This window comes from Castor canadensis, chromosome 4 (genome assembly GCF_047511655.1).
Source record: "Castor canadensis chromosome 4, mCasCan1.hap1v2, whole genome shotgun sequence".
NCBI classification, from domain to species: Eukaryota; Metazoa; Chordata; class Mammalia; order Rodentia; family Castoridae; genus Castor; species Castor canadensis.
Window position 1 is genome coordinate 166075907 of NC_133389.1, and position 14891 is coordinate 166090797.

General features: G+C 52.1%; 1 protein-coding gene and 1 long non-coding RNA gene across 9 annotated transcripts in view; one reads left to right on the forward strand and one right to left on the reverse strand.

Moving 5' to 3' along the window:
• The window catches only part of Tns1 (tensin 1), a 212877-nt gene that overhangs the window by 156870 nt on the left and 41116 nt on the right, over window positions 1-14891 (reverse strand). For all 8 annotated transcript variants that reach the window (XM_074071696.1, XM_074071695.1, XM_074071683.1 and 5 more), the window contains one exon: window positions 3970-4007. In XM_074071696.1, the coding sequence (XP_073927797.1) occupies window positions 3970-4007 (38 nt within the window). The remainder of the gene's footprint in view (window positions 1-3969; window positions 4008-14891) is intronic.
• LOC141422397 (uncharacterized) lies at window positions 10969-12309 on the forward strand. The gene is made up of 2 exons (XR_012446938.1): window positions 10969-11609; window positions 12103-12309. It is a non-coding gene; the product is annotated as an uncharacterized lncRNA (long non-coding RNA).

Here is a 14891-nt window from a genome sequence, read left to right on the forward strand (position 1 = left end):
CTTCTGCCCTTCTATTTCCCCATTATGGGCATGGCACTATTCTAGAAGTGGGGCACAACCTATCTCTTAGCCTACCTTTGTGCAATCAAGCTGTTCACATCTACTGGGAGAGGCACATGAGGCCCCTCCTCGCCCAGCTAGAGGAGGCTCAAGTGGCAAAAAGTTGGGTACTACAACATGTCAATCACAGAGCTGGAGAGCAGAGGGGATAGAGTGTAAACTCAGCACCTGATTTGCTCCATCCTTGCCCTTCCCACTCTCCATGGGCTCAGGGGAGCCAGCTCAGCCAGCCACTCTCTGAGCACCTGTGGTAGTCAGTGACCAACATGGCCCCTGGATTCCTGCCTCCTGGTGTGCATGGCCCAGGGTGTGCTCCTCTGCACGGCACAGGACTGACCTGTGCATCAGGAGAATGGTGGCTTTCTAAGGTGTCTCTAAGACTGGGATAGAAAGACATGATGGCTCTGCTCTTGAGTCACTCACTCCTGGGACCCAGCACATTGCAAGGACACTCACGCCATCCTAGAAAGAGGCACCTGTGGCCTTCTGCCGTCATCAGCTCCAACTTGCTAGTCACAGAAAAGAACAAGCTTGGAAAAGGCTCCTCCAGCCCCATCAGGCTTTCAGAGACTGGGACCCTGGCCAATACCTTGACTGCCACCCATGTGAGGCCTTTGACTTTTAACTGGCCAGCTAAGCCCCTCCCAAAGCACAGACCCCCAGAGATGGTGTCAGATCATAAATGGCTCTTGTTTCTATAAGCTACTACACCTGAGGGTGATCTGTTTAATCATATCGACCCATTTGAGCCATGGGCTCATGCTTCAGGAACATTCCGGAAGGTGGTGCACTCAGGTAGTAAGATCTAGCCACTCACTGGGGGAGTGGCTGAAGAGCACAGAATTGTAGATGATCAAATCAGTAAGAAGCCACAGTGTGTGTGAGAGCTGTGAACAAAAACCCAGAAACGCAGGAATCCTGGAGCTCTCTTTCCACAAAACCCCTCACCTGCTTCATCTATTTCAATGAGTGAAAGAAACCACATGCCCTGCTCTGGCCAAAAACCTGGAGAAAGCCTTTTTTCTCTCTCTCTCTCCCAACATCCCACCTACCAACAAGTTCTGAATTCTACCTCAGAATTCCCCCCAGAGCCAGCCCCTTCTTACTGCCGGAAACTTCCCATGGGCTAAGCCACCAACTGGTCTCACTTGGGCACCATCAGCAGCCTCTTGGCCCTTATCCTTGCCCCTACCCTGTTGCCTGCTCAAGACCAGAGTGGCCTTCTCACAGTGGAAGTCAGATCATATCTCTAGTGCTCTCCAGCACACACTGCTTCCTTGCCATATGACCTTGACCTTTCAAGCACCACAAGCTTGACAGACCTTTGCTCCTGCACTTCGTGATGTCACCATGTGTCTACCTCACATGACCCTTCTTCCAAGAAGTCCTCCAGGGTTACCCTAGCCTAATCTTATCTGTCTTGCTCCCTTAACTAGTGTCCTGCATGGGAAGAAAGCATAACAGTGGTTTAATGGATCCTGTCTGGAAGCAGGGGATGGATGAGATGACCCTGGAGTTGATCTGGTTATAAAATCCAGACCACAGAGCCTGCAGTGTGCTCTGGGGCTCCCACTGCCCTTCCTGGCAGGAGGAAAAGGCAAGGCAGTAGTAAGACTTGTGGTTTCTCGGAGAGACTTGCCAGTTGGGTGGAGCACACACCACCGGTGGGTCCCATTTTCTATAGAGGAAAATCTTATAAAAAGCCCATCTGTGTGGCTCCTGCCCTGCCAGTCCACCCCTTCTCTCTTGGTTGGAGTTCTTGGCTGGGCAGAGCTAGACAGTGGCAGCCTAGTGCCCCCCACAAACCCCTGCCTGCATCACTAGGCAGACTACACGCCCCCAAAAAAATTACCTCTGGCATCCCTCTATTGCCACAAAAAAGCTGCTACACAATATGAGGCCACTTTCTGTCACATCTTTCTGGGCTTCTCTGGGCCACCTATTTTCCCTACTCAGACCCTTCACTGCCTATAAGTTCACCCCATTATCCTCTCTACATGTTTCCTGCTGCTACCAAGAGATGGCAAGTAGAGGAGGAAGAGCACAGGGCAGGATGGAGAAACACCTACCCATGAACAGTGAGGGGCAATCAGAAGGAAGCACAAAAGCCTGGTGACAGATGAGGGGAGGAAATGGACTTTGGGAAGTCATTCAATGTTTTGCTGTCTCAGTTTCCCTGTCTGTAAGACAGCATGCTCTTTTTGGCCTATATTTTAACCTCTAATGGAATTACAAGTATAGTGCATGTGGAATGCTTTCTAGGACCTAAGCATTGACAAATATTCATTTATTAGAAATACAGGTGTAGGGAGGCAGGTAGAAGGGTTCTGGGGGCTAAAGGTAGAAAACTCTGCTCCAGATGAACAGAACAGGAGAGAAATAGAGGGAGAACAAAACTCCCCACCTGAAGATAAGACTGGAGGAGCCAGAAGAGCAGGCAGTAATGGAAGGAGCAGAAAAGTCACCCTACACATACTGTAAGCCACAGCTCCCCACCCCCCACCTTTGCACCTTGGCTATGTGAGCCCCAAACCTTGAGTTTACAGATGGGAAGACACCCCCCCCCAGCAAAGGGTGTTCACAGCACATGCAAGATCTCTCAGGAGGGAGTGGACCCCTCCCAGCCTTGCTGCTCCATAAGCACCCCTTCCCCAATTGTAGCCCACAGCCCTCAGATGGACCAGGTGATGCTCACCTGTTATATTTCTGAGCACCTTTGTCAGCACTGAGCTGCAGACTGCAAGACACATTAGCTCGTTTAATCCTCAGAACGAGCCTTATGAGGCAGACTTTTCATCCCCATATCCTTGAGGATGAACCAGGTTCAGAGAGGCACATGAGTTGCCCAAGGCCACCCAGCCAATAAGAAGTAAAGTACAAGATGCACCAAATAGGAGCCTGCACAGCTGAGTGCTCCTTTCTGAAGCATCTGCCCCTCTTCCGTTCCCTGAGCTCCTTCCTGAAAGGTCAAGTGTGAGCAGCAAAAGAAGGCAAAAGGACAGGGATGGAAAAAGGTGTAGACAGTGATGTGCAGCCAGCAGGAGAGGGAAGGAGAGGGAAGGGGAGGGGAGAGCACAGGAGGGGAGGGGAGGAATGTCCACCCTAAGGAACAGCTGAGCCATTTGACAGCACAGTTGCCTTCCCAAACTCATAATCCACCCTGGCATCACCCCACACCTCCACTACTCCACAAAGCTGACCACCACCACCACCCCTCTGCCAAGGCCTAAGAAGCTGCCTGGACAACCAGGGCCCAGCAACCCCCCCCCCCCCCCCCGCCAGTCCTCTTGCCTCGTTGCCCTCTCACGCCAAGACCAACCAGGAAAAACTGATGGGGGAAACAGGATCAAAACGGGGCATGAGCAATAAAGAAGGTGGGACAGTGGTTCCAATGGTTCCAAGCTCCCGCATACTTCTGACTTGGGTGCACGTTCCCCTCCTCCCCCACTTACCCCCTTCTCCCGCCTGCCAGGTCCCGTGATTGCAGATAATTAATTGGGCTGGCCCAACTGGACCAACTAGGGCCCTGCTTGGCCCGCAGGGTGACTGAAATGCGTCGCACTCCCCTCTTCCCCGAGTCCCCCCAGGGAGAACGAGCAGCAACACCTTCTAAGGCCCCTCCCTCGGAACGGTCCAGCCAGCCAACTCCAGTAGCCGCCCAGACTGCACGCCGCGCCGCACCCGGGTCCCACTGTCCCCTACCCCGCCCCCCCGCCCGCGGGCCTGCGCCTTCACCTTGACCTACGCCCGCTCCCAGGCCCCGGCGCTTTGCATAAACAAAGAGAGGAGGAGGGACGAGCCGGGCACCGCCCCCCGCCCCGCCGGCGCCCCCTCTCCAGCCGCGGACCCCTTGCCAAGCGCGTCCCCAAGCCCTCCGCCCGGCCCGCCAAGCCGCACGCGGCCCCTTACCTTGGCCTGGCATTTCCGATGACAGGAGAAGCTGCAGACTGCAAGAGGGCGAGACACAGAAAGAAAGTTTTAGCCGCGAGGTATGAAATGGAAACTCCAGCGAAATCTCCTCCCACCTCGATCGGCGCTGGAGAGGGAAGGAGGGACCGAGAGACGGAGGGAGGGACAGAGGAGGGGGGAGCGCCCGGGACTGCGGACCCTCCCGGCGGGCGCGGGAAGGTGGGCGGGGCGGGGGAGGCAGGGCCCGCGCCCCGCTGGAGCCCTGCCAGGGCAGGGGTAACCGGGACCCACGCCCCATGCCAGTCCCGCCAAGGAGTAAGGGGGCCTCTCCCGTTACAGCAGGCAGGCAAGCAGACGACAAGGCAAACTTCGTCACACACGTTCTCCCCATGCACACACGCCCAGGACCTCTCCCCACACCCATACACTTAGCCAGTTCACACATAGACTCATACACACACTTGTGCCAAGGACACCCTCTGACCCCGGTCACCAACATACACAATTGCATGGGAGACCTCCGGAGTCCACCCTTGACGCCGATCTATGGACAGACACGTGGGCAGATGACCAACACACAGTTCATGCACGTGAGTACGTGAGTACACGAATTCACACACACACACACACACACACACACACACACACACACACACACACACAGACAGAAGACTTGTCCCCACCTCCCACTACCAGAAGCTGGAATCAAATTTCCTATCAAGTTCCCAAAGCCTGGAATGTCCCCAGTCCTGCTGCCCCACCTCCCAAGGCCCTGGGACTTCTTGAAGGGATTTGAGGGTCCCTTCCCTCCAGATCCCAGGGTGGAGAGGGGGTCTTGGAACTTGTTCTGTGCCCGCAGGACCTACTGAGGCAGAAGGGTTGGACACTGGTTAGAGAACCATGAGGGGAGGGGAAAGGAGTGTCCTAGGCCCCAGACCCCAGCTCCTCAGCTGCCACAGCCCAGAGCCACAGCCAACTGTCGTTCTATTTTACCGACAGCTTTAAACCAAGGTGATTCTCAGCAGAGCACAGCAGGGGAGGCTGAGGTACAGATTAAAGCCCAGAGTGGCCCCAAGGCCTGGCATTGGGAGGGGGTGGAAGAGAAGCTCCAACCAGGCATGCTGGGTGGAACCTGGGATGTGACCTTGGCCGCTGGCCCTAGGTTGGGTCTTCTCAGAACCTAGTCCTGACCCAGTTCAGGGCTGTGACTCAGCCAGTGCTGAGCAAGGTTTTCCTGACCCCTGCAGTCCCCAGCCCAGCTCAGGACATCATCCCTGGTCACACCATGAAACATTCCCCTCAGCCACCTACCCAAGTCCTACACATCCCACTAGCTTTTCAGCTTCTCCTGCTGCCTAGGTACCCCAACCCTAACCCCAGATGGCACCTGTCCCTTCCAGAAGGTGCTCTCCCTCTGAGCCCAGCCACCTCCAGTCCTGCCCCCAAAACCTTCTTTGGACTCAGAACTGAGAAAACCCCTGCCATGTAGCCTAAGACTGGAAGGTTCTCACTGAGCCACTGCCTCCAGACTGAAAGATCCCTACCCCCAATCTTGGTTCTTGCCCACCAGTGGGCTTCTTCAAGGAGTTGATTCACTCTCTCTCCCTCTCACACACACAAAAACACACATACACACATATACACGCATGCACACACTGTACATGGTACACAGTAGATCCTACTGAAGATCTCCCCTGGAGTTTATGTGTACCTCATCATTTAATCATCCCACCCCACTCTCAGCCTTTTCCTGAGCTGTACAAGGGTCCACTCTGGGCCTCCCCACCACAGTCTAAACACTAGGGACCCAGTGGGGCTCAGGACTCCATCTGCCTCCAGTGCACTTCACAATTCTGTCTGTTCTCAGAATGCAATGTGCTCTTTCCTACCTCAGGGCCTTTGCACTTTTTGCTCCAGCTACCTGGACCACTCTCCCTCACCCCTGAACTCTACTGGGTTGAATCCCTCTTACCACTGGAATCTATTCAAAGCATCTATTCAACTAGGCCTTTCCTGACCTTCCAAATTACAGCAGGTCTCCATTACTCTTTCTCAGCACCCTGATGATTTCCTCCTCTACACAGTTCATAATCTGAGGTCATCTTGGGTAACTTCTAGCTGACCTATCTCCCCACAGTAGACTCATGAGCACAGAGTGCATGCCTATCTCTTTCACACTGTTCCTCCTGTAGCTAGGACAGTGCCTGCTTCAGACCTATGAGACCATGCAGCTTCTTTGTGCTGATTTAGGCAGACCAGGCCCGTGACACTAGTGTGCACTGTCTTTGGAGGAATGATGAGAAGGTGCCCCTTCTCCAGGCGGATCCAGTACTGTGCCAGGACACATGGTTTAGTGAGTAAACTGTGGGCTAAGTCCAGGGTTCTCTTGGGGAGGCACCCTTAGCAGTTCATGGCCTCCAGGACCACACAGGGTAGCTTTGCCTGTCACACAGTGGGCAGACACTCAGCAAATGCCCTTGGTGGAGGGCAGATGGGGAAACTATTGGGCAATCCGTACAGCATGCTGAGGACACCCTGCACACTCCCCAAAGCTTGCCCTTGGCAGCTATACAGCACAAAGCAAGGAAAGGTTTCCCCAGCCCCCAGTCCTCAGCCTGGAAGAAAAGTTTTCAGTAAACCAAAGGCCATGGTGGGTCCTCAGCAGGTCAGGTGTGGGCAAGCCACCTTTAGAGGCACCTGCCCCCAATTTCAAGGAGGCCTTCTTGCTGAGGCCCCTCCAGGAAAGCCTTCTTTATATTCTTGGTCAACTTTCTCAGGTCTTCTCCATGGAGCATTAATTCGTGCTCTACAACTTGTGTCCTTCTACTGTCATTTAAAGCTTGGGAGGCCATACTGCTGGCCTCCCACTCCCCAGACCAATGAAATACTCAGTGTGATACAGAAAGGGAAACTGTGACTCCCAGCCACAGAGGTGGCTGCCAATGTGTCTTGTTCCTGGTCTTCATGCTCTCTGTTGTCTCCTCCCACACTGACAAAGGCTGATTCATATAATCAGGCAGTACTCTAGTTTGGGTCTTGAATGTCCCTCAAAGGCCCTTGTGACCAACCCATCGTGCTAATGGGAGGTGGTAGAAGTTTTAGGAGGTGGGGCCTTGTGATGGTTATCAATCACTGTCAACTTGACTGGATTGAGAGTTGCCTAAGATTAGTAAAGCATGACTCTGGCTGTGTCTGTGAGAGTATTTCCAAAGAGGATTAATGAAGAGGGAAAGACCCACCTGGAATGTGGGCACCATCCCATAGGCTGGGGGCCCGGACGGAATAAAAGGGGAAGAAGGAGGAAGCCATAAGCACAGGCATTCTTCTCTTCTGCTTTCTGGCCACCAGAAGGTGAGCTGCTGTGCTCTGCCATGCCCTCCCCACCATGATGGACTAAAACCTCTGAAATCATGAGCTCTCCTCTCTTAAATTGTTCTGTGACTTTTGTCACAGGGACAAAAGTCTGACTAACATAGGCCCAGGGGGAGGAAGTTAGGTCTTTGGGAGTGTGCCCTTGAAGGGCTTTGTTCCTTTTCTGTTTCTCTAACACTTGGGAGGCTGAGACAGGAGGATCACAAGTTCAAGGCCTGGCTGAGATCCCATCTGAAAAAAAAAAGTCAGGTGCAGTAGCCCGATCCTATAATTCAACCCTATAATCCTAGCTTCTTGGAAGGCTGAAATTGGGAGGATCAATTCCCAGCCTAGGCAAAAAGTTCTTGAGACCCCATCTCAACCAAGAGCTGGGCACTGTGTCTCATGTCTGTCATCCAGCTATGAGAGAGGCTGAGTTTTGCCCAGTTCCAAGACAGCCTGGGCAAAAAAATTTGTGGGACCCAATCTAAACAGAAAAAGCTGGGTGTGGTGGCATATGTCTGTCATCCCAGCTATGAGAGGAAGGCTTATGGTCCAGGCCAGCCTAGGCAAAAAGCAAGACTCTATCTCCAAAATACCCAGACCAAAAAGGGCTTGGGTGTGGTTTAAGCAGTAGAGGATCTAATTAGCAAGTGCAAAGCCCTAAGTTCAAGCCCTAGTACTGCCAGAAAAAACTGTGAGCTAAAATAAACTTTTCTTCCTTTAAATTGATATATCTTGGGCAAATTCTGTCATAGTGACAAAGAAATGACTAACACATGGACTTCTGGAGAATTGGTGATGCTAACTTGTAAGGCAAAGCCATAAAAGGCATTGTGACTTTAACCTTTGTCTCTTGGATTACTTGCCAGCCCCCTGTTGTGAGGTCCCTCCAACAGCCCTGTGCAGAAGTCCACATGATGACGAGCTGAGGCCCCCTGCCCCTAGCCAGCCCCAAATCACTAGGTATTAGAGAGCTGCTCAGGATGGTGGTCCCCCAGACCCAGTGAGGACTTCAGGAGTGTAGCTCCAGCTGCCATATTGACTCAACTTCAAAGAGACCCTGAGCCAGAAGTACCCAGCCACGTCACCATGAAGTCCTAACCCTCAGAAACTCTGAAGACTGGCAATTCTGCATTTGATTTAAAGCACTAAGTGTGGGGGTCATTTGTTACACAGCAGTAGATAACTAATACAGTTAGTTATTGGTCTCAGAAAGCAGGAGACCAATGGCTGACTGAGGCTGGGAACCAAGGCCAGAGAGTACATTCTAGACCGTCCCTGCTTCCTGGTACCTGCACGCTCCTGCCTTTCACTCGTTTTCCCTTTCCTCACCCAGCCAAGAACTTAATGATATGCCCCAGAAAGTAACTCCAAAAAGACATCAGATCCCACCCATCCTCCCCAGCTCCCCGCAAGCCTTGCACCCTTTCATTCCATACACCACTGTCAAGCGCAAACGGATCACATTGCAGCCCTGCTTAGAACCCACTGTCCTGCTCCCCAGCTTGGTCATCTTCACCTGCAGCTGATGCCCCTAAAGAGATCCATTCCTGCCACTCCTGAGTCCCCAGATGGACCTCTGAGTCTGCAAGGAGCAGGTCCAGAATAGTGAACTCATATCTACCCTGCAAGGTCCAGTTCAAAATGTCCCTCTCTGGATAATCAGGCATTCAGAGATGGTGTCTCCCTCCCTGTGCTCCCAGCATCCTCAGCTCACTTCCTGTGGAAAGCTTTTGTCAATCTAGGAAGATTGAGGATTTCTTTATGATTTGTTCTCTCACCCCAGCTGCCTCTCTGCAGAAAGAAGAAGGGTCCTACATCTGCCCTGAACAGGGCCTGACAGCTACATAGGGCTCAATAAATGTGGAGTGAATTTCAAAATGGGGAAATTGTCCCTAATAGCTCCCAGGATCAGGGCTGGCATTCCAGGGCAGCAGAGACACAAGTGGGTGTGGACTCTTCAGCTCCCAGGTTTTGCTGGGAGGGCAGGAGGGACTATGGGAGCTGGGAAGGTTGTACACCACCCGTGACCAAGCCTGGTGTGTGAGGGGGAAACAGGAGTGGGGAGTAAGAGAATTAGGCAGTCCTTCATCCCTCCACTCATCCACTGTCCTCGCTGTTCATTGACACGTCACCACCTGGCTGCATGTGGACTGGCTCAGCTCAGATGCAAATCATGCAGGAGCTGTGAGAGCTGTGTGAGCTGGGGCAAGTTACCTAACTGCCCTGAGCCTCCACCACCTGTAAAGTGTGGGTAATAATAGCATCTACCTCACAGTGAGGATATGACGACTCAAAGACTCGTCATACTCTACAGAGTGCTTGGCACACGGTACTTTATGGGGGATGCACGCCAAGACCCACAGCAGATGCCTGAAAAGGTGGACAGAACCCACCCTGTGGCTGGGCGCTAGTGGCTCACACCTGTAATCCTAGCTACTTAGGAGGCAGTGATCAGGAGGATCAGGGTTCAAAGCCAGCCCCAGCAAATAGTTCTCCAGACTACCGTGGGCCCATCACAAAAAAACGCTGGTGGAATGACTCAAGGTGTAGGTCCTGAGTTTAAACCCCAGTACCACAAAAATAGAACCCCTCCCCCCGCCGTGTGTACTATGCTTTTTCCTGTACATATGTACCTGTGATAAAGTTTAATTTCTAAATTAGGCACAGTGAGAGATCAACAATAACTAATAAAATAGAACAGCCCTATCAATACACTGTTACAAAGATATTTAAATCCAATGAATTGTTCACTTGGAATTTTCATCTAATATTTTCAAACCACAGTTGACGATAATAACTGCCAGCTTGGAACATGAAATGGCAGAAAAGGGGGATTCCCATTCATAAAGGTTAACTGCTGTCAGCAGTGTCTTCATCTTGGTCACAGTTGTTGAAAAGCCCTGTCTCCTGTCAGATCTGGGTTCTAGTCCCAACTGCTATCCCATCACTGCAACCTGGAGCAGATCACTGCCCCTCTCTGGTCTCAGGCTCCAGGGTGAATGGGCCTGCCTTCATTAGATGGCTTAGTGTTTATAAACACCAAGACTTTTTCCATTTTGGAAGGCACTGGGCAGAGCAGCTGCCTCCAGATCTCCAGAAGCCGGAGTCCCTACTGCAGACTCAACGCTCATTTGCCGGCCTTACCCTGAAGGCCCTTAGGTCTACACCACCTGGACCAGGACCCCAAGCCCTCATCCAGCTGAGGGAACCTGTGCATCACACCAGTGCATCTCCTGCTGCGGTCTGACTGTGTGTCCCTCCTATACCAGCACCTAAGACCTTTGGTGATAGCACCAAGGCGCCCTTCCAAAAGCCACAATGCTCTTTTGCCTTCCCACTATGGCACCGTCATGGGAACAGCCCAGACCCTCACCAGGCACAATCAGCTGGTTGATGCCCTGATTTTTGACCTACAGTCGCTAGAACCAAGGGCATAAATGTTGTTTATAACTTCCCCAGCCTGAGGTATTTTGTTACTGCAGTGCAAGCAGACTTCCCATCCCTCCTGCCAAGAAAAGAGAAAAGCCCTGTCCAACCCTGAAAACATCCCAGAGGCTGTTGGGGACAGACCGACCTGGGGTTGGCAGGAGTACCGCCTCCATTAGAACCATTTCTTGTCACAGGCATTGGATGCAGGGTGGAATGAGAGCAGGAAAGTCCAGCCTCTTGTCTCCTGGTGTCCCTCAGATGCTGAGGACTCCCAGGACACTCAACTCAGAATCAGCCTCAATTCTGCAGAGTAGCTCCAGCTCCTCCCAAAGGCCCTGTGGTCACAAACCCGCCTGCAGCGCCCTCCTGTGCCAGCACCCTGCTTGATGCATTCCCCAGGAAGTACCTCTGTCAAAACAAAGGTCATGGAGACCAGGAGACCCTGTGTCTGCCTGCCAGTGTCAGCATCCCTCCACACACAGCAGGGCCACCGTGGCCTCAGAAGGAGCAGAGCCCCTGTTGAGGGAGGCATGTGGCTACCTGCTGGGGTAGAGAACCTCACCCCAACTCCAGCCCCTGGCCTCCACTCCCACCTCAGCTGGGCTGCCAGAACTCTGTCCTGGGGTAGCTTCCTGCCTCTCGGGAACACAGGAAGCCACCATTGTTGGGATCTAAATGGCTTTTCCTCCTGGACTCGAAGGAGAACAAGCACAGAGCCCTAGTGTGCACCTGATCCTGCCCATAACCGCCAGCATGCCTGGCCCAGTCTTACCTCCCTCCCGGCCCTCAGAGGTGCTGGCCCGGCTGCCACCTGCTCACCAGGTCACCCAAGCCTGCCCCCAGCTGGACTACAGGTTTGTGATGATTAATTTTTGTTTGCCAACTCAGCTAAGCTACAGTACCCAGATGTTTGATCGAATGTTATTCTAGATGATTCTGGAAAGGTGGAGGGTTTTTTTTAGATGAGATTAACGTTTTTTGTGAGTGTGGCAGTGCTGGGGTTTGCCTCATGCTTATTAGCTACGTGCTCTACCATTTGAGCCATGCCTCCCAGCCCTTTTTTGCTTTAGTTATTTTTCAGGTAGAATGTCATGGTTTTTGTCTGGGGCCAACCTCAAACCACAATCCTCCTACCTATACCTTGTATACAGCTGGGATGACAGGTGCATGCCCCCATACCTGCTTTGTTGGTTGAGATGAGGTCTCAATAACTTTTTGCCTGGGCTGGCCTCAAACTGAAATCCTCCAGATCTCCATCTTCTAGAGTAGCTGGGATTACAAGTGTGAGCCACAGAGCCTGGATGCAATTAACATTGCAATCAGTGGACTTTGCCCTCCATAATGCAGGTGGGCCACATCTGGTCAGCTGTAGGTCTGAAAAGATAAAGACTGACTTCTCCAAGCAAGAAAGAATTCTGCCAGCACGTTGATTTTGAACTTGAGCTGCAACTCTGCCCTGGGTCTCCAGCCTGTCAGCCTACCTGAAGATTTGGACTTACCAAGCCTCCACAACCACATGAGCTAATTCTCTTAAAATAAATCTCCATATCTGTCTGTCTGTCTGTCTAGATAGCTCTTGGTATACATACCCTGTTACTTCTGTTTCTCTGGAGAACCCTAAGTGATACAAGGTTTCTACCAAGGGGGCTCAGGAATAGTAACAAGAAGAAACTTCTAGATCATCTCTCCCAGAGTTTTTGTTTCGTTTTGTTACTATTGGGTTGGGTCCCTCCCCTCCTTTGGTTTTGTTGTTGTTGTTTTGGTTTGGTTTGGTTTTTGGCAGCGCTGGGGTTGGAACTCAGGGCCTCATGCTTGCTAGGCAGGCGCTCTACCTCTTGAACCACTCCACCAACCCTGTTTGTTTTGTTGTTGGGTTGGGCTTTGTTTGCTTGTTTTTTTTTTTTTCTTGAGACAGAGTCTTGCTATACAGCTCAGGCTGACCTGGGCCTGTGATCCTCCTGCCTCAGGATCCCGAGTGTTGAGGTTACAGACGTGTGTGACCATGCTCGCTTCTCAGTGGTTTTCAAACTTTCATTTTTACAGCCAAACTGTTTGTGCAGGTAGGCTCTTGTGTAGAACCTAAGTGACCTTCATTAGGAGTTATTGAATGTGCACCACATGCACATTTGATCTGAGTACTTTGTGCATATTATCTCATTTAATCCCCAGAGCAGACACTTGTCCTGCTGAAGCCAAGACTTCAAGAATGGGAGGAATCAGAGAACACAGCAAACCTTTGAGTTGAGCATGGTGGATAGAACATAAGCTAGAGTTTAATCCACCCTTGCCCCCTCCACCAAGGAGCAACTTTTACAATATCTGATGGCTCTGGGTGGGTGGGTGAATGGATGTATGTGATAGGATGGGATGAATGGGATGGGATGGATGGATGGATGGATGGGATGGGTGGATGGATGGACAGATGGATGGATGGATGGGATGGATGGATGGGATGGATGGATAAATGGATAAACAGATGATGAATGGATAGATGGACGGGAGGCATGGCTGGATGGATGGCTGGGTATGGGATGGATGAAGGGAGGGAGGTATGGATAAGAGGGACTGTCTACCTCCTGCCACTACAACCTGTGCTTCCAAAGCACAGAGACTTGATTCATTCCTGCATCTCTCACCAGTGAGCTCAGTGGCCCCAGCACTGTCCTAGTCCTGGTGACCCATCTTCCTGCTGAAGGTACACATGAGGCAATGGACAGGGAGCCAAGAGTCTTCCCTGCTTACTTGGTGAAACTGGCCCCTGGGCCTTCTGTGGACCAGTCCTGACACCCAGTGGTGTCTCTGGAGTGTAGCCCTGGCTTCTCCCCACCTTTTCTTCTCACCAACTCCCCACTCTCCACCAGTCCCAGCCACAGCTGCCAAACCAGGCTGGTCACCATCCTCCCCTCTAGCTCATACCAGCAGGATCAGGCTGGGAGCTAGGTGAAACTGAGACATCTCTCACTCACGCTGGGAGCCTGCCATGCACATAGAAGTCATATTTCCTGTAAACCCAAGTTCTCAGGCCAGATCAGCTGGAGAACCCAGAGCCAGTGATGTGCACAAGATCACACAGTGAGTCCCCAGGACTTCCTTCTGCCTCTACTCCCCTGCTGCCTCCTGTCACAGCAGCATTGGTGGTTCTTGGGGTGGAGGAAAGACACCAGGGGAAGGAAAGAGCTGGAGGGGAAATAGGAGAACTGGAAACTAATTCACACAGCCTAACAGTTGGGGGCAGGATGGATGCTGTTATACAAACAAAATGCAAAAGCCGGCCCTTGAGTAATACCGCCCGACTCCCACCCTAAACCTCCAGGCAGACCTCTTGAGAGGAGGGTGACACTGTGTGGCTGATTTTGGTATTGCAAAAGTTCTGGTTGGCTGCCTAAACTCAATGTTAGATGTCCAGTGTGAACCACAATTTTCTGTCCCTTGCCCATGGCAGGCCTTGCCTGGAATACCTTACACACATGTTCACACATGCTCACTTGCTTCCATGCTTCCAGGCAAACACTCCTACCTCCAACACATGGCAAGCCTTGACCCCCACCTCCTAACCCCAGCACAGACCCTAAAACCCCAACTTCAATCCAGTCAGCAATGTGCTTTGACAGCCTTAGTTTATTCATCTGTAAAAGAAGCATGACACCAGCCTCTGGAGGCTGTGGCATTGGATGAGATCATGCATGAAAGTGCTTGGTGAACTGCTACCTAGGCTGGGATGCCTGCCACCCAGGTCACTGGGACCTTAGCAGGCAAGGGAAGCAGGGACCAGGTGGACAGAACCCCATGAACAAAGGCCGTAGGGCAAGAAAGAGCTAGGCCATTTAACAAGGTTGGTGTATTCAACCTTTTCAGGAACAGAGTAGGGGGCAGCTGGTTTGTGGAGTTGTGGGGTGGGGCCATAGGGCAGAGGGTTTGGCAAGGGCTGAGCCCACCAGGCCTCACTGTAGGGAGGCTGTGTTTTGAGGGCCTCGGAGGCTATAACCAGGGATGCGACATAAATAAGAGTTACACTTTCAAGACCCACAGAAGCTAGAGAGGAGGGTGGACTAGAGAGATGGGTCAGGAAACAGGAAGGGGCCAAGGGGCTATGTCAGGGGATGAAGGCAGAATTGAGGAGAAATGGTGCCAAGAAG